General features: G+C 48.2%; 7 protein-coding genes across 7 annotated transcripts; 4 read left to right on the top strand and 3 right to left on the bottom strand.

Annotated features, from left to right (window-relative positions):
- Window positions 1-455: 455 nt before the first annotated feature.
- N7518_008858 (uncharacterized protein) lies at window positions 456-1,783 on the bottom strand (the record flags this gene model as incomplete). Its single annotated transcript, XM_057189785.1, has 2 exons — window positions 456-1,017; window positions 1,077-1,783. The coding sequence occupies 2 exons, from the start codon at window positions 1,781-1,783 to the stop codon at window positions 456-458; spliced, it is 1,269 nt and encodes a 422-aa protein (XP_057041488.1).
- Window positions 1,784-2,232: 449 nt separating this feature from the next.
- Window positions 2,233-2,938, top strand: N7518_008857 (peptide alpha-N-acetyltransferase complex B subunit NAT3; the record flags this gene model as incomplete). Its single annotated transcript, XM_057189784.1, has 3 exons — window positions 2,233-2,401; window positions 2,477-2,708; window positions 2,767-2,938. 3 exons carry the CDS (start codon window positions 2,233-2,235, stop codon window positions 2,936-2,938), a joined length of 573 nt encoding a protein of 190 aa, XP_057041487.1.
- Window positions 2,939-3,278: 340 nt separating this feature from the next.
- On the bottom strand, window positions 3,279-4,624 carry N7518_008856 (MCT family MFS transporter; the record flags this gene model as incomplete). Its single annotated transcript, XM_057189783.1, has 2 exons — window positions 3,279-4,407; window positions 4,464-4,624. Coding segments are annotated over 2 exons (1,290 nt in total), but the record flags the coding sequence as incomplete, so codon positions are not given.
- An 828-nt stretch (window positions 4,625-5,452) lies between these two features.
- N7518_008855 (DNA-directed RNA polymerase core subunit RPO26) lies at window positions 5,453-6,177 on the bottom strand (the record flags this gene model as incomplete). Its single annotated transcript, XM_057189782.1, has 4 exons — window positions 5,453-5,486; window positions 5,546-5,665; window positions 5,736-6,005; window positions 6,140-6,177. The coding sequence occupies 4 exons, from the start codon at window positions 6,175-6,177 to the stop codon at window positions 5,453-5,455; spliced, it is 462 nt and encodes a 153-aa protein (XP_057041485.1).
- A 257-nt stretch (window positions 6,178-6,434) lies between these two features.
- N7518_008854 (C2H2-type zinc finger protein) lies at window positions 6,435-8,147 on the top strand (the record flags this gene model as incomplete). Its single annotated transcript, XM_057189781.1, has 2 exons — window positions 6,435-6,519; window positions 6,580-8,147. The coding sequence occupies 2 exons, from the start codon at window positions 6,435-6,437 to the stop codon at window positions 8,145-8,147; spliced, it is 1,653 nt and encodes a 550-aa protein (XP_057041484.1).
- A 1,102-nt stretch (window positions 8,148-9,249) lies between these two features.
- mfs56 (uncharacterized protein) lies at window positions 9,250-11,240 on the top strand (the record flags this gene model as incomplete). The annotated part of the gene is made up of 6 exons (XM_057189780.1): window positions 9,250-9,468; window positions 9,505-9,642; window positions 9,703-9,973; window positions 10,030-10,533; window positions 10,587-10,747; window positions 10,812-11,240. 6 exons carry the CDS (start codon window positions 9,250-9,252, stop codon window positions 11,238-11,240), a joined length of 1,722 nt encoding a protein of 573 aa, XP_057041483.1.
- Window positions 11,241-13,577: 2,337 nt separating this feature from the next.
- Window positions 13,578-17,338, top strand: N7518_008852 (uncharacterized protein; the record flags this gene model as incomplete). The annotated part of the gene is made up of 4 exons (XM_057189779.1): window positions 13,578-13,593; window positions 13,668-14,036; window positions 14,090-14,244; window positions 14,297-17,338. The coding sequence occupies 4 exons, from the start codon at window positions 13,578-13,580 to the stop codon at window positions 17,336-17,338; spliced, it is 3,582 nt and encodes a 1,193-aa protein (XP_057041482.1).
- Window positions 17,339-18,524: the final 1,186 nt, after the last annotated feature.

Raw genomic sequence — 18,524 nt, 5'->3', positions numbered from 1 at the left:
ATATAATCTTTTCCTAGTTTTTGCTATAATTTGGTGGTCTTGTAGATGTTTTGGACAGCTCTCTTTCTTCCTATCTACGGACAATGGCGGAGTTAAGCCGATGCTAACCCTCGACGACAGCATTGGCCCCGCACAGGTACAGGTCGCATACAGGCATGCATCTAGAAGCGGGCACCTTTTTTAATGAATTACGAGGTCGATAATAGAATAGAAAGCATGAGTCTATGAAGCGAATTGGAATGGATGGTATCACGATTTCAAGCTTACAAGTGTATAACCTGGGAAGCTCTCTCAATATGAACAACTTTACGAATGATGATATAGTAAACATCAATATGGATATCTGACAAGAGAATAAGAAAATAAAAGACAACAGTCTAAATTCCGAGTCCTGACCCGAGGAAACAGAAACAGAATCGCAAAAAGTGATCAAGTCATGAACATCAACATCGAACTTATGCAGCAGCCACTTCGGCATTAGCCCCAAATAGCTTCTCCCGCCATTCCCCACAGACAGCTTCAAAGCCACTGACTACATCACCGCAGACCTTGCCAGCCTCTCGGTCTTTGAGCCGGCGGTCCCACTCGCCGCGCTCGATCCACCGCGAACCCTCTTCGCGGCTCTCTTCTTCCCGCCGGATGTCAGCGACAAGTTCTCGCGCAGAGCGTAATCGGCGGGAAGCCGTTGCAGTCAATTGTCTCGATTCGTAGAGGGTATCGCTCAAGCCGCGAAGTGTATGTGTGATATCTGCTGTTTGCGAGATGAGGGCTTGGAGAGAGGCTAGGGGGTTGTGTGCGGAGGACTGGGGGGTTGTTGATTGGGAGTCTTGGTGTTGTTCAGGGAAGGGGTATGGAAGATTTGGCAATAAGCCCTCGTCGATAAGGGGCATGAGAGAGTCGATGGCGTCTTCGGAAAGGAGGGGGAATGGAGAGAAGAGGAGTGGGTGGACGAGGGATTGGAGGGCGCGAGTTTGGTGGGTGAGATGTGATGTGATTGAGGAATGAGCGGTGATAAGTCTGCGACTGAAGATTAGCTATCGAGATCGGTGGAATTGCGTTGTACTTCGTGAACTTACCTCATGGCACTGTTCTCAATGCCACTCTGCCCACCAAGATCTTTCAAGGACTCGACCGTGCGCTGAATGACATGGTCATTTTCACTTCCATTATTCTCTATACCCCGCCGAACGAGACTCTCAATCTCAGCCATTTGGCTCTCCAAGGCGGGGGATATATCCGCCGCCTCCAGATCCGAGTCAGGCCCATAATCCGAGCCATCATATTGCGACTCCTGCCGGCGGTGCTGCCGCAAATGATTGGCACGGTATTTGTTCTTTGATGGATGGAGTGAATCTCTTTCTGGTGAGATGGATGGTGACCGGGAGCGCACGCTGTGAACTGATTGCATATACATATCTTCTCCATCACTGTGACCCATGTGCTGTGACCCCGCACGGCTAGCTTCCTGGCCTGACGCATATCCATACCCATCTTCCTCTTCTCCCCATGCATCGGCTAGCTCATCGGCCAGGTTTCCTAGTCCTCCGCCGCCTGCATCAGCGGCGCCAGAGAAATCCCCGGACCCTCTATGAGACCCACTCATAGCGTTGGAGTTATGGCGGGACGCGGCAGGAGATGGAGGTGCAGATAATCGGGGTGTCCGCGGTGATCGGGGGCTTTCAATTGCAAAAGTATTCCCAGTCCTGGGGGAGATAGGTGAGTCGTCTGTGGCCGCTGATGTATAGCGGTGTGGGAGTTTCAGGGGAGACGGAGGGGGGGGCATTGGTTCGTTGGAGGTATCACACGGGATCTCCTGGTGGAAGCTTTACTGCAAAGCTGGAGAATTGGGCTGGGGCAATATAGCCAGAGAAAAGGAACAAGCGGTAGTAGTCTAGTTGCAGGCGAGCAACAGTTGTTGATTAGGACGCCGAATTGAATGTTCCGATATCTCCGATCCGGGTCAATATATAGCGCAGTAGCAATGGAACAAAGATCAAGCTACGGTCAATTGATATAAAGAACGCGTTAAAAGAGCGACTTCTCAATTAAGGAGTGACTGCATCACCAGGATGTAGGAGGGGTATAACAACAATTCATCTTCAACCTCACCGCCGACTACTACTCGTCACCGCCCGGCAAAAAAGAACAAGAGCATCAAACCCCACATTATCACACTCATATTTCCCGATATAAAGATACCCACATGAGTATTTTCACGTTTATAATATCAAGATGAGTTCTATTGAACGCATGTCCCCGTTGGACCTGCTAGATCTTAACCTTACAAACCTCGACCCGCTCACTGAGAATTATGACCTCGGCTTCTACCTGAACTACCTGAACAAATGGCCCTCATTGTTCAGCACCGTGAAGGACCATGATGCCGGCATTGTAGGTTACAGTATGTTGAATTCTACCCCTAGCTTGGCACATTCTCCTTAAGCCCCATGGATATGACTGACATGTTCCTTCGTAGTTATGGGAAAGCTCGAAGAGCAGCACCCAGCAATGCGTCACTCCGAGCACTACACACCATGGCATGGACACATCACAGTCCTGACCGTTGCCCCAGCCTGGCGCCGTCTCGGATTTGCACGCAGGTTGACCGAACAGCTCGAGCGAGGATCCGACAGCAACGACGCCTGGTTTGTGGATCTCTACGTCCGTGCCGGAAATAAAGTTGCATATGACATGTACAAAGGAATGGGGTAAGTGTAGCGATGTAGATGCGTTCATGCCGAATTGATGGTTGACTTATATTTACAGGTACTCTGTCTTCCGGCGGGTGGTCAATTATTATAGCGATGATCCGTCAGGGATGTCGGATACTGGGGAAGATGCGTTCGATATGCGCAAGCCTTGCAGTCGAGATAAGAAGCTTGAGCACGTGAGAGAAAACGGTGAGAACTTCCCTGTTGGGCCGGAGGATGTGATGTAAAGCATCCTTCTTTCTGTGGTTATTGAAGCAGCCATGGCTGTCATTATTTACTATCTCTCCCCTTCTCTTCGAGGGGTTCTCATGGAATGGGGGGCTTACGCGGGGCTGGGGTTTTGATGGATATTCGTACAAAATTAGACGTATGATTGTTGCCATTTTCGTCTAAGTATAACATGAAGTGCGCTGTGTCTCCCACTGGCTGGGAGGTAATGCAATATGCAAAGTTCAAAACGATGACCGAATGATGAAGCTCATGGTATAATAGTTGTTCAACATGTGTATGCGAAGAAATAGCCGGAACAAGGCCGAATCTTCTGGGGTGGTGGGCGGCAGCCAATATTCAAACCTTGGCATGGAGCTCAAGACCCGAGCGCAGAAATCTAACACAGATCATAAGAACCGTAGAGGTAGCGAGACAGCACGCGGTAAAGAGCTGAACTCCGAGAAATTGGTTTGTATCGGCCAGGATTGCACCACCGATGGGGGTACCGATCAACAGACCTATGGAAGTGATAGCAAAGACCATACCCAACCGAGTGCCCAGATTGCGCACGTCCGGAGTCATGCTTGCCATGACCACAGGTGGCAGAGACACAAACCCACCCGAGAAGAAGCCGTAGACAACGGCAAGGATGATGATGCCAGGTACTGTGTGAACACGGATCCAGACAAAGGCTAGGATGGAAGTGATGGTCACGGCGGGCGTGAGCATATTCAAAGGGCCAACGTGATCGGCGAGGAAGTTAGGCGCAATACGGCCGAAGGTGGACGCAGCGTTTAGCATGGAGAGTAGGTAGAATCCTAGGTTTGAGTCTACAATGCCTGTCTCAATTGCGTAGGACTGCACATAGAAAAGGAAGTTGTAGAAGCCCAAGAAGCCCATGAACATGGCAATGGCAAAGACAGTAAAGGCCGGCTCCTTTAGAGCAGACAACTGGTAGAGCTTTCGCTTCTCCTTTGGCTGGAAGCGCGAGCGCATGATGCTAATAGAAAAACAAATGGTGCCAAAGCAGACGAACCCAAGAGATCGGGTAGCCCAGGCAAAACCGACCTTCTTCTGCAACTGATCGAACATGATTGGGTAAATTACACCACCGATACTGCTGCCACTGGCAGCTAAGCCATTGGCTAGTCCTCTCTTACGGTGGAAATACTGCGGCAAGATGGCAACGGAAGGCACGAAAAGACAGCCTGCTGCAAGTCCGACACAAACACCCTGGGAAAGAATCAGGTGCCAGTATTTAGTGGCAAGACTGGTCATCATCAAGCCAAAGGGCAGCATGAATGCAGCGGTGATAAGGAGGGATCGAAAATAGCCGGCATCAAAAAGTGGACCTGTAATGACTCCAATCATCATCAGAAGGAATGACTGCAGCGATCCAATCCAGGCAATGGTCGATGATGAAGTACCGACGAGCAACTCTCGCTCATAATAAGTTTGATATGCTCCCCATGTATTGATGATTCCCCTGTTTCAACGCATTAACAATAGGATCTTTATACTGAAGAACTTATATATTCTTACCATGAATTGAAAAAAAGAAAGAATGAGCCCAAAGCTTGGAGCCATGTATGTAGCCCCGTATCGAATATCAACTGAGGCTCAGGCTCTTCCTCTGGAGAATGTGATATATTGGAGTTGACATTTTCATCGCAAGTAGACGAAGGATCAGCGAGTACTTTTTGCTCTATATCTAAGTTAGTTGACTCCATGTTATTTCATGTCACAGGTGAGAGCCTGTACAATGTAGTCTTAGCTGTGCAATGGTCAAGAAAGTGACAATAAATGATATAAAACTCTTTCCAGTTGATTATAAACCCCAAACCAAGCGGGGTTGGGGTATAGGGCGGCCCCCCGAGATCGGCCATTCGAGAGATATAAGAAAGATACCCGGGCTTTCACTCGAATATGACATATAGCTGGACTTGAATATGTTATAGCTACTTGAGATTTGTTGAAATAACATACTATATCCTTTGTCAACCAAGTAAACACCCTTACTGACGGCAAATCGGTCGAAACCGACCTAGTCACCAGCGAGGTCAATGCACTCAGATGTAACATTGAGAATAGCCGAACTTATTTTTCGTCGAGAGGACGATCCTAACACAGGCAGACGTGCCTGCAATGCAGGTGAATATGGAAATGACTCCAAATATCTTATCAAGTGCACCCAGATGTTGATATCAAAATTCTAACTTGAAGTATAGAGAAAGACATGGAGTATGTCACTGAAATCCTAACAATACTCACGTGGCCGCTATGATTGCTTCTATCTGCAGGAAGATAAACAGGTCAAATTATTTTTAGATATGTTTTTTTTCCGTTCTAGATTCATGTACAAAGCCTCATTGGTGTCCATGTTTCATCAAGGACATCCAAGTCTCGTTTTTTTTTGACGGGTTCTTTGAATCCCAGAACTCCAAACGCTATGCTGAAAAAGAAAAGCAAAAGATATAAAACAGCCTCCGTGGAGAGCAGTTGATAGAGAACAGTTGATACCGGTTTGACCACTACAGCAGCTCCTCACATGTCCAATCCTCATACCTAAAGTCGAACATTGTTAGACCTGGCCCACCAATCATGTCTGACAAGATATTGCTTACCATCCATCGGGCAGGTATCGGCGAATGATCAGGGGAATCTTCTTCTGGTTCAATTCCTTCATGGCGATCTGGAGGGGATCGGTTTCACCTTCGAGGTCGACAAGAACGGGGGCGTTCATACTATGCCAAATGTCAACAAGCTCAATTTCACGTAACAAATGCGCAATCGTTTGCAGCAAAAGCAACGTACCTGATTTGCAAGGCACGGGTACCAAGAACGCGCGCGCGCTCGTACTTGGTCAAGTACGGGGTGGTGGTGCGCTGGTCATTGGGTACTTTCTTCTCGCGCGACTGCTCCAGCACTTTTCCTGCGTATCCAGCATTTGGGTCGCCAGAGACAACGACATTATCGCCGTTGGTGGCCGGGTAATCATCTCCCCCAACCGTGTCTTCGCCCTCGAGGCCCTCTTGTTCCTCCGGCTCCTCGTCAAACACATCCTCGCCGGGCTCGTAGTCGAAGCTGCGCACACCACATTGTTAGAAAATGGGTCTATACAAGTATACGCGAACACGCTGTGAAGCTGCCAGGAGGCACAATGGAAGCAAAGCTCCTTTGCGCCTAGTCCCTGGGCAATCTGGTGAAGGGTAGCTTACGTCTCTTCGACGTCGTCGTCGTGGCCGTAGTCAGACATAATGACAGTTAAATCTGCAAAGGAGCGAACTGTTTGTAGGCCGAAGCGAGCGATGAAAGACCCAGAGGTATGAGAGACAACTCGGGGGTCGAGGTGGGATTTGATGCTAAAAATCTTGGGAGCGGAAAAACTTCCTCTGTGTTGACCGTCACCGCCTTTCTGGCAAAAATAAAAAATATTAGTTTGGCATTGACGTCCGAACTTCCTCGTGCCTTGAAATACTTTTCCTTTCTCAATCGTCCTTTTCAGGGCGTCTCATGATGGCCATGAAACGCAAGGCCTCGTCGGAGGGAATCACAACCCTCAAACGACATCAGAAGGATAATGTCCTTGACAATTCCGGTAAGTTTACGTCCACAGGTAACGTCCAATAAAGTGATCCAATTTCTGACCATTCTACAGACCTGATCTATGAGGAGACTCACTCCGATGCAGAGTATTCGGCTCCTAGTACTCCAAGCTTAATGAGCGAAGACATGGACGAATCTCCGGCGACCCCATTCTCAGCCACCTCCTCCCGACAGGTATACCCATCCGAGCTCAAGACCCTATCTTGTCCGTTTGAGGGCTGCGATAAGGCTTTCAATCGTCCAGCTCGACTCCAGGAGCATATCCGGTCACACAATAACGAAAGAATCTTCAAGTGTGAGGTTGAGGACTGCGACAAGACATTCTTACGCCCTTCCCATCTTCAACAGCATGTCAAAAGTGCTCATACAGATATTCGAGACTACGTTTGCGACTATCGGGGTTGTGGGAAGAGCTTTGTGAACGGATCACGGCTTCGCCGGCACGTTGCTACACACGATGGACATGACAAGTACCGCTGTACGGAGTATCCACCTTGCAACGAGACATTCCGGAAGCACTCGACGCTACAGAAACATGTCATGGTTGCCCACTTGAACCAGAAGCCATTTCCATGTGATCACGTGGACCCAACCACCAAGGAAAAATGCAACATGGCTTTTGACAAGGCTGGTAATCTACGGACCCACCAGAGGAGAGTCCATTCCGAGAAACGATTCACTTGCGCAGAATGTGCCGAAAAGATGGAAGCTCAATCATTAGATATGGCCGACGACGATACAAAACAGGATGTATCATTCCCCACGTATGCCAGTCTACAAAACCACATTCAGATTGTTCACCCTCCCTCATGCCCTGAGTGTCCATTGGTCTGTTCCACAGCACGGGGGCTTCGGCGCCACCTTGAGATAGCCCATGGCAATGTCACTCTTGAAGAACGAAAGATCTTCCACTGCACCGTCCCTGGATGCGGGCGTAGCTTCACCAAGCAAGGCAACTTGACCGTCCATATTCGCACAGTACACCAAGGCGAAAAGCGGTTTGTCTGCGGCGAAACGGATCTTTCAAACTCCAACAAGCTGGAGGGATGGGACGGCGTCGGTTGCGGCAAGCGCTATGGCAACAAGCTGACACTCGAAGACCACATCCGCACTTCACACTTGGGTCTCCCGAATGCCAGGAAACGGCGCCAAGCGAAAAAGACGAGCAAAAAGCCGGGGCAGGATTCAGTTTCCACTCTTTCTGCCCTCACGGGCCAAGGCTACGCCGAGGAAACAGGTCGACAGATCGCTTGCTTTTACCCCGGCTCGTGCCCACATCGTTTCCATCGCAACTACGATTTGTGGGTCCACATGACCACCAAACACAGCTGCACCGAAGATGAGGTCCAGAACCTCTTCATGCAGCGCGCATTGCTTACAGATGAAACCAGCTCTGGAGTCAACTCGCTGGGTATGTATGGTCTTGGATATGATCAGGATGGTCGGTCCTACTGCCAACAATCATATGCGGCAGGAGATCACTCTTCGGATGTTGCTTTCGGCTCACAGTCGAACGATTCCTCCTATCTCCCTAGCCAGCCGGGGTTGGATTCTGATTATTTGATGGCAGATGATTCTCCAGCAAGGACAGCACATTCATTCTTCAATGCCCAGTCGTAATCAAATGGCACTGGTTGACACTGTTTGTGCTTACCATACGATGGAACAATGATGAAGGGCATTTGTACGATGTTATGATTATCTAGCGTTTTGATGCATATCCATGGACTTTTCTTCAAAGTTCCTATTTCGCGACAGCGTGTTGATTCAATATTTTGACTTGACATATTCAATTCAAGGAGCGGCTTCAAAATGAATTCCAATTTTAACACTGATCATCTATGTAGCCTTTTAGACACCGTAGCATCAGGCCTAGAGATCAGGGGTACCCTCGTCTTGTTATGACTGGCTTATTCCTACGTGGACCTTTCCCTCCCAGAACAATTTCGTTGCCAATGGTTGAAGATATCGCGTAAGATGGTGGATTTAGCTTGGCTGCGTGGGATATCTTGAACTACCAAATACTGCAATGATGGATGGATTGCTTTGCGGCCAGGGCTTCTTTGTTATATTGCTCTTCTATGGGGGCCATCGATCCCAGTACAGTGTTCCTTTGCGGGATCCAGGGAGAGTGTCTGTTTGCCAGTCTTGTGTCTCTTGATTTTATCGTAATATTCTAGCTCGGTCAGCGCACTAAAATTCCTGATTATAGTTTATGTCATTATAGTACTTCATTGAACGAGTGAAAGCGAAACAACCTGGGATATCGCATCAAACAACCTTCCAAGGTTCGTTTCATTAGCTCCCGCCGTGGAACTCGGACCCACTTCTAATCCACTTCGGGTATAGCTCTCTATTAATTTGTACAACATACCTATGTTGTAGGTACATATGGATGTAGTATCATGTATGTACTCTGAATGTCCGGCTCGGAAGGAGATAAGCTTCGGATTTTGAAAGCAGACTCCTACACTCCGGTCCAAATCCGCCGTGGATGCAGTAAAAGAAGGCCCTAATCGATTATGGATTTCGGAGGCAAAGTCCGCTTCTACACTCAAGGGGCTGAATCTGGGATAGTTATGAGTGCTGTGTATTTATAATCAACAGTCGAATAAAAGAAATATAAACTATACTATATATCTATCACGATTCGGTAGTCATCACAGTATCAATACCAACAAATCCTTCACTCGCAGCACTTGACCGGACATCCTCTCTTGCAATGGCCGAGACGAAATCTTCCAATTTGGAAAAGCAAGATGGCGCCGAGATGAGTGCTTCCATCAATGATACAGAGCTCAAGCGCCAATATCCTTCGGGTCTGGCGGTCACTCTTATCCTGACATCAGTTACTCTGGCCTATTTCCTCTTCTTCCTTGATCTTGCTGTCATTTCCACGGCCACTCCAGCCATTACTTCTCAGTTTGACTCACTGATGGACGTCGGTTGGTAAATAAATATCCATTTACTTGTCTAGGCCACAACTGCTGGTCTTTTGTCGCTTTTTTCCGAGATGCTGATAGATATCTATCTAGGTATGGCGGCGCCTACCAGCTTGGGAGTGCAGCATTTTCAGCCCTTGAGCGGCAAGATTTACAGCCGATTTTCCATCAAGGTATGCCTTGGTTCAAGCATCGTGACCACGAAAGTAAACTCTGACAAGATCATCATATAGTGGACCTTTCTTGTCTTCTTCGTCATCTTCGAAGTCGGATCTGCTGTATGCGGAGCGGCGCATTCTTCGGCCATGTTCATCATCGGCCGTGTTATCGCGGGTGTGGGGTCTGCTGGTGTGGCCAACGGTGCAGTAACAACCATCTCCGCCGTCCTCCCAACACAAAAACAGGCGCTTTTTATGGGACTCAACATGGGTATGGGCCAGGTGGGCCTTGCAACGGGGCCTATTATTGGAGGCGCTTTTACCACGCATATATCCTGGCGGTGGTGTATGTCATTCCACTTCTTGGGGAGATTTCTAGAAGGCTGAAATTTCTTATACTAGGCTTTTACATTAACCTCCCTTTGGGTGTTATTGTCGGCGGGTTTCTTCTCTTTAACACAGTGCCCGAGCCGAAGCCTAAGGATCCACCACTGCAGATTCTTAGCTCTGCCATCAAATCTCTAGATCTCCCAGGATCCATGCTTATTTGCCCGGCCGTCGTTATGTTCCTCTTAGGGCTTCAGTTTGGCAGTAACGATTATGCCTGGGATAGCTCGGTTGTGATAGGCTTGTTGATCGGTGCTGGCGCTACCTTTATTGTCTTCCTTATCTGGGAGTGGAACCAAGGGGACAATGCTATGGTGCCACTTGCTATGCTTAAACACCGAGTTATTTGGTCGGCTGCACTGACAATGTTCTTTAGCTTGTCTAGTGTTCTTGTTGCTAATTTCTACATTGCAATCTATTTCCAGGCAATTCACGATGACACGCCCCTAATGAGCGGTGTTCACATGCTCCCAATCACCCTCGGTATCGTTCTATTCACTATGGTCTCAGGCACCCTGAGTAAGTGATTCTAGTTGTAATTTTGTCTACTAATCATCGCTAATACTAGAAAGTTTCCGTTTTGGGCTACTATCTCCCATTTCTTCTTGCAGGGGGTGTGATATCATCTATTGGCTATGGACTCTTGTCGACATTAGGTGCTACCACTTCAGTTGCAAAATGGGTTGGGTACCAAATTCTTTACGGTGTTGGAAGCGGTTGCACGACTGCGGCCGTAAGTCCGATTCTTCTGAGGTTGACGAATTATAACCCTATGCTAATCCGTACCTTCAATTTAGCCCTATATCGCTATACAAAGCCTCGTGGCTCCAGAGCAGATTCCCCTTGCTATGGCCATTATCATCTTCTCGCAGAATATAGGTGCAGCCATCTCTCTGATCACTGCGAACGCTATCCTTAGCAATAGCCTTCGTTCAGAGTTTCAAAAACGCGCTGCACAGATTAGCGCTTCTCCAGACGCCATTATCAATACTGGAGTCCGCTCCATCCGTGGCCTGGTGTCTGGCTCCGAGCTGGCCGCTGTGCTCGCAGCCTACGCCAAAAGCATCGACAAAGTCATGTATCTCGGTATTGCTGTCAGCGTCGCCGTGTTAGTTTTTTCTCCGGGACTTGGATGGAAGGATATCAGGAAGGTGAAGCTTCAGCTCATTACTGAAAAGTCTCCTAGTGGAGGTGGTAAAGATTTGGCAGTGATTGGAGGAAATTAGGGTCATTGGTCAGCAAAAGAGGTATATTCATGCTTCTTCAATATCCTTTCGGCATGTCTACCGACGAGGTGGTCAACTGGTTGTTCCATTGTTTTTTAGAGAGAATTTCTTTTTTCAGGCTGAATTCTTGTCCGGACAGTTTAGATAACATTTAATACTACTTTTCAGTCACATGCTTCACTGTCGATAAGTTGTTGGATGCGAAAAGATAATAACGGGATCCGCATTCACACCTAGGTATGGAGACCATCAGGCTATCTTCCTCGGTGGCGTCTCTTTCGTTCTTGTGCACTTGCATGTTTATTTGACCAACAAGACATACCTAAGTGAGAAGGTTTGGTTTTATAGCATGAAAAGTTACTATTGTATGTAATATTGCATAAATATATAATTGATCCTGTACTGCTTTAACTCAACTTTATCCTGCAAACTGGGTATCCTTTGTCACTAAGCTAAAGCATTACGACAAGTTTCTTTTTCGAAACACCCTTTCTCTGAAGATGGAGAGCCTCTTGGATCTTATCTAGCCCTTTGCCCACAACATGCGGGGGAGGAGCTGGCACAAATTGGCCTTGTTCAAGTGCCCGTGGTAGGAAATCCATGTAGATATGAGAGACGACGCTATCAGGGTCAACTAGGCCATTGAGAAGAATGGATTTGGCATTCACTCCGGTCCTGATGCGCGTCCCAGTCGATTTGATTATACCTCCCATCATGCCGATCAAGTACGTGCCTTTGCCAACAAATGTCGTGAGATTCTCGGAAGGTATGATGGCGCCCGCCAGAGCAATGAATTTCCGAGTGAGTTTAGGATTTTTATATGGGTTTAGTCCTCGACCGACAAATTAATGCTCGGATTTTTATAGAGAGCCTCCGATTATCAATACGAAAAAGGAAAAGTGTCAATAACCTTGAAATAACCTTATTTCCCCAACGGGCATTATTAACCGTGGAACCCCACAGACACGTTCAAGGTTGTTGTATAGAGCGGGGTCCAGATGAAAAAGAATCGTACCTCTAGATCCCTGCCACATGGCGGATCTGCATTTTTTAAAGTACCTATGACGCGTTGGTCGGATCTCCATGGGGGCCATGCTGATCCTATGCTGCAGGTCAGAAAATCTTGGATTTGATCTATGCCAAGACTGCGACTAGTATAAGACATTGTACCGAGTACGTATTATATACACCACATGTACTCCGTACAAACTAGTTAATTAAGTTCCAAGTTTATCCGAGCAAAGATTGTGGATCTAATGCAGGAGGTCTCGGAGTAAATAGAAATGATTGTTAGCTAATTATGTACTGTAGTTGAGCATGGAATTAAATGGTCGGTGAAAAGGCATAGCGTGTTCATGCGGACCCATAGGAAAGGCAAGGAAGGCAACGTGTGAGGGTCAATGGGCAGAATTTGCCAAGCCAAGTTCACTTCCGTTGAGAGCCAGTAGCGCGGATGCCAGCCTTGGCCACGATGGGAAGTCTTGTAGAATTAAGGGGGGAATTGGAAAAGGAGATGCTATTTAGACATATGTTGTATAACTCAGGAGAATAATAACATAGTTGCCTTAAACTAGTCCTCTGTACTCTGTGCTCCGTAGTTCTAACATAAGACATCCTATATTTATCCATGCAAACTAGTCTACTTATAGTCGGCTTGTCTCTCCACCGATGATCCAAGGGGATAACGCCAATGAAAAACCTTTGTTCAAGGTCTCAATGCAAAGAGAAAGAAAAACAAAACAAAGCAGATATTGGCTTGGCTTCAGTTTTTCAAGTGTCGCACGAGACAATAAGTATATCATTGGTGTAGCGTGGAAATGTTGGAAGGTCTTCTCTTCGCCTCCGGGACTTGCCCCAACTGATCCACAGTAGTTCTTGGTCTTCTCTCTCTATCTCTTCTCTTCAAACCTCCCTATTATTCCATATTCCATTCCTCCACCTCTCTCTTTTGTTGGAAATTTTAAAAAAAAGGACCCGTTAATCCCGGTGATTAGCAAAGACGTATTCGGCTTGTAACGTCATCTTCCTTGGCAAAGAAGCTCGATTTCCCTAAACTCCAACCCAACCACTCGTTTTTTTTTCATTCTTATTCTTCCAGGTTCACCCTTGTGTGGATTCTATGGATTGATCTCTTCGTCGCCGAATTCGGTCTAGGCGCAGTCGCTATTTCACAGTCTCTCGTTCAGCGCAATCGACCTGCCTCGGACAGTTTCCTTTTAAATCCCACCACGCCCCAGTCTCTCTCCTTACCTGCAAGGCGTTTCACAGTCTAACTCGGTGAGGGGTAATACTCAAAAGACTACTGAGTTTCTTGTCCGCACTTCACGTTCCGACGTCATGGGTCGTTCGCGTGGTAAGTCGATCCTCTCCGGGTATGCCGGGAATGGCACTAGAGCCCGTTATTGACTCTCCCTTGCGTGGAACTAGTCCGCTCGTTTCTATTCAGTTTTGGGGGTTCAAAGAATAATGCTTCTGGGAAAGAGAGCAAAAAATTGTCGAGCAACGTTACGCCGGTGGCCAACGTGGCCAACGTAACTCCGTCCGATACACCACCCCAGTGGCAGACCCCTCCCGATACACCATCCCCTCCTCCCGAAGCATCCCCTGTGAGCTCAGGACCAAGAGGCGGAAATGCGTCGCGACCGGCATCCATGATCTTCTCACGGAACCCGCCTCTCATGCATCAGACGGGCGATACCCCACCGGAGCTGTCGCCAATCTTTTCGTTCCTCAATATCCACACGAATAAGCTATATCATGAAGGATACTTTTTAAAATTGAATGATCTGGATTCTCGTAAGCGATCACTGGCCTCGGTGCATTGCGGGGCAAGGGCTAACACGTGGCAGATGGACGGCCTTCTGGTGATCGACAATGGGTGGAATGCTACGCACAGCTGGTCGGAACTGTTCTTTCACTATGGGATGGCGCTGCGCTGGACGCAGCAGGTGGAGAAGAAGTTCCGGCTACCTTTATCAATTTGGCCGATGCGTCTCTCAAGATGGTAAGCCTTACTTGCCAGAGTCATCAGACATGAACTAATCAGTTACTCGCAGATTGAGACTCTTCCGATTCAAAATGGAGCTATAGAACCATTGAAGAACGTACTCAGCCTTTCTTCCGCTGGCCAAAATCGATACCTCTTGCATTTCAATTCTTTCAACTCATTGACCCAATGGACTGCGGCGATTCGTCTCTCCATGTTCGAGCACACATCCTTGTACGAAGCTTACACCGGTTCTTTGATTGCAGCGAAAGGTAGAACACTCAACGGAATCAACTCCATCTTGGCACCCACCAAATTCAAGTACGAGGATTGGGCGCGTGTACGATTTGGAGCAGGAACCCCGTGGAGGAGGTGCTGGTTTGTGATCTGCCCGCCAGATGAAAAAGAGCTCCACAAAGCACGGAAAATCATGAAAAAATCGGCATATGACCGCTTGTCAATGCCAGTTACCGGCAACATCAAGTTCTACGAGACGAAGAAAACTAAAAAGGTGACTCCCATTGCAACGGTTACTCAGGTTTACTCGGCATATGCGGTTTATCCACAATCTACGGCTATAATTGATGCATCGACCCTGGTGAAGTTGGAAGGACGGATTACCACACATTCGCCTGATTCTTCTTCGGAGGGACTTGTTTTTATCATGCCTGAGCCACATCCTGCGGTTTCTGGATTTGAGATGATGCTGCGCTTCCTTTTCCCGACGTTCGACACTTTCAATCTCTATGGCCGTCCTACTCGCCTGGTGGCAGACACTAATCACATCAAGAGCATCATGTTTGCCTTCCCTAAGGAGCGACGATACGGCTATCTTGATGTGCTGGACATTGCCAACCTTCTTCAAACCCCGGGAAGCCAAGAATGGAGCGAAGCTCAGTGGAGAAAACAGCTCAAAGAGGCAACACAGCGTCGAATTTCGTCTGGCAGGAGCAGAACCAATAGTGTCAACAGCGTGAGACCTCGCTATCGCTCGATGCCTGGCCGACACAGTGATGTCCCTGTGGACTCCACTCGCCGCCAGTATGCTGGTCTCGACCACAAGCCTGGGTTCAACCACTCCACCGAGGCTATCATTCATGAAGTCCCTCAAAACGAGGACTTACCCACTGTGTATGGCCGCCCGGTTTCTGATAACACAGGCTTCAATACTGGCTCTCGGCTAGGCCATGAATCTTTAATCGAGAGCTCACCTCACTCTTCTGCTCAAGATCTGATGCACCGTGGTGTTCCAGCGTTCGATCCTATCGCTGAGAGCACCAGTTCCGGAAGCGAACCAAATATCGACCACCTCCGAGGCCCGCCAGTCGAAGAACAGCTCCCCCCACGAACCCCACCGGCTCCTGTTGAAAACCCACCCCCATTTTCCCATGGACCCAGAGAGATGCCCACTAACCGGCCAGAGGCTTCTTCGGAGCAGAGGTTGGCAAACAACCGGATGTCTCACGCAACACTTTCCCAACTCACATCGGTCGGAACTATGGGAATGAGCGCGGCAGCCGCCACTGCTGCATGGAAAACCCACCAGCCCCAGGATAGGGCCTCCAACGGTGTCTATAAGCCTGGACCAATTGTGTCCGCAAACTCTGTTGCAACTTCATCGAGTGATGAGGATATCAGTCTTGCACTTCCGGTTCGACCTCCCTCAGTTCCTGAGCATCGCCCGATCACACCTAGTACTGGCAGCCCACATCGGCCTTCTCCCCAGCAGTACTCTCCTCAACGGATGCACATTGATGCCAACAAATCTGTGCGACGCAAGCCACTCCCTCAGCAACAGATTTTCGGGCCAGAGCCAGAGTCACCAGACGAACCGAGTTATGATGATCTTCGCCATACCCTTGATGAAGATGCGCTGAATAAAATTGCGCCTCATCTTCCATCCCCAGCGTCATCTGTTGGAAATAGAAACGGAAACGAGGACGACAGCATTTACGATGATGCATCGACAGTCTCGCCTGACTATGCTAGCACACACGGTTCTGTCTACAGCAAGAAATCCGTCGCATCCACCAAACCTAGAATGGGTGTCATGAAAACTGTGGGAGTCCCAGCAGTCAAAGATTATGTCATTGGCGATGCTCATTATACTATGGATAAGCCCCCGACCTCGAATCCGGATATTCCCAGTGTTGACTTCGGCCCAACTATGACATATATGCCTACTACTGGGCGCCCAACCACATCAGATACCCTGAAAAGAACAATGCATCAACGTAATGATTCGTCGGGGACCAAAATTGCGGTTCCGACTCAAGCAATCGATCAGGCTAATGCGCGGCCTTCCAGTCGCGAAGAATATCGACGCAGCATGCTGTGGCAGCCTGGAATGGCTTCTCGCCCTGTCACTCCAGGTGGAGGTCTAACCCCGGAGCAGTACGTGCAGCAACGGGCGGCACCCAGTCCTCCGGTGCAGGTCCACAATCGCACCCCTTCTAATCCCATGTCAGTACAACGCCCGGTATCTGGCGACTGGACACATAATGTCCGTTCCAATTCGCCCATGAGCCCTCAGCGGGATCCAAACTATCGACCTTCGTCTCGTGGTGCCCAGGGTATCCTCAATTACAACGATGCTTCAATCAATCTTTCCGCTCGTGAACAGGAGCACGTTGCCCGCATGACTGGCTCTTCATTCTTCAATATGTCAAATGACAACCGAAAACCACAGGCGCCAGTAAGCCCCATGGGCCTTGTCTCGCACATCGATGCTCGGGAGCGCGAGAAGCGTGAAATAAGGGAGGGAATGTCGAACCAGGCGGTTCAACAGGCCATTGCCCACCGTCAGCAACACATGATGCAGCAGCAGCAGTACGCGCCTCAGCAGTTCGCGCCGCCGTTCTCGCCGCCGTTCTCACCTCAACAGATGCAGACCCAACAGGCTGGCTCTGTGTATCCATCTCAACATGGTCGCCACGAGTCCATGTACAACATTCCGGTTGCCAGCCACACATGGGATGCTCTAAACCAGACGATCCGCCCCGACGAACCCCGTCGATCGTCCTGGTACGGACAGCTGGCTCCTCAAACACCGCCTAGCTATCAACAAGACCAGTATGGTCAAGAACCGAGGTACTACAGCCATGCTCAGTAGACCGGTTCCTTCCCTCGGGTCTGACCCATCATTTTGTCACTACCTCGACTTTCCTTTCGATTTTTTCAACAACTTATTCCCTGCATCTTATTAGCAGCATCAATTTCTATTCTGTTCAAATCGCCATTCCTGCATACATATCAACCTTTGCACCTGGCTTCCAACGCGTTCATCTTTCACGCAGTCCTTCTCTTTTCACCCTCTAACATCACTCATTATCTTTTCTTTATCTCTCATTGCTTCTTTGCATCACGCATCCAATCGGAGTTCCAGATGGGCGTGGTGGGATCGTCCCTGATTTTTCATGCGAATCGCTTGCTTACTTATCATTATCGGGGTCCTTGCTTTTACTTTTTATTCACATGTTTTGTTCCAGCATGTAGATCAGACTCGTGGAAATATGTGGCCTGTATGTACGCCGTATAGATTGATCATGGATACCATACCCAATACTATTTGTCCTTTCCATATCTGCATTCTTTCTATTGTTCTCTGAAGTAAGCATTTTGTAGTAGTAAGAGGTATGTACATATATCGTAAACGTTAGTTGCATTCAAATGATAGAAGATGGGAAAGAAAAGACCTTACGCTGTAAAGCATATTTTCCGAACTCAATCAAGCAGGATGGCACTTTACAACCGGAATATCTAGTACTCCAATCATGTTTCTCTTCAAACCTCGCTACCAATGCAGAACATGCTACATATACAGAATTTTAGTAAGGCTTGTAAGCTACGACATCCTTCTACATCCTATTAGTTCGCCATATCAATTCCACGCTCCACACACACAGTTCAGTTCATACAATGATAGGTGGTAGGCCCGGAAGGCGAGCGCGAAACCGGACTGATCAGGGGAACCCTGTTGCCAATCAGGATCAAGTAGACTGTATCTACGGAGTACATTGTATGATGACAATTATTTTGATATAGAAACATCACTGAGCGTCCTTAATTGGTTTACGCTATGCTGGTCTGCGCTACAACATAGTCTGGTGTGACGTAACCTTGAATATCTATAGTCCCTTGAATGATAATCGGGTACAATGGGTGTAGAGAATATATTTTTCTATAATACACTTCTTGTCGTGCTATCAACCGTTCTTGCCAGGGATAAATGATTTATACATTCACAGTTTATATAGGGGCACCGACAGCCCTGCCTGCGAAACAGGTGTGAGAGCAGA

This window comes from Penicillium psychrosexuale (genome assembly GCF_028828465.1).
Source record: "Penicillium psychrosexuale strain IBT 29551 chromosome Unknown utg000004l, whole genome shotgun sequence".
Taxonomy (NCBI): domain Eukaryota; kingdom Fungi; phylum Ascomycota; class Eurotiomycetes; order Eurotiales; family Aspergillaceae; genus Penicillium; species Penicillium psychrosexuale.
Note: the sequence above shows the minus strand (reverse complement) of the source record. Positions and strands in the feature narration are given on the sequence as shown.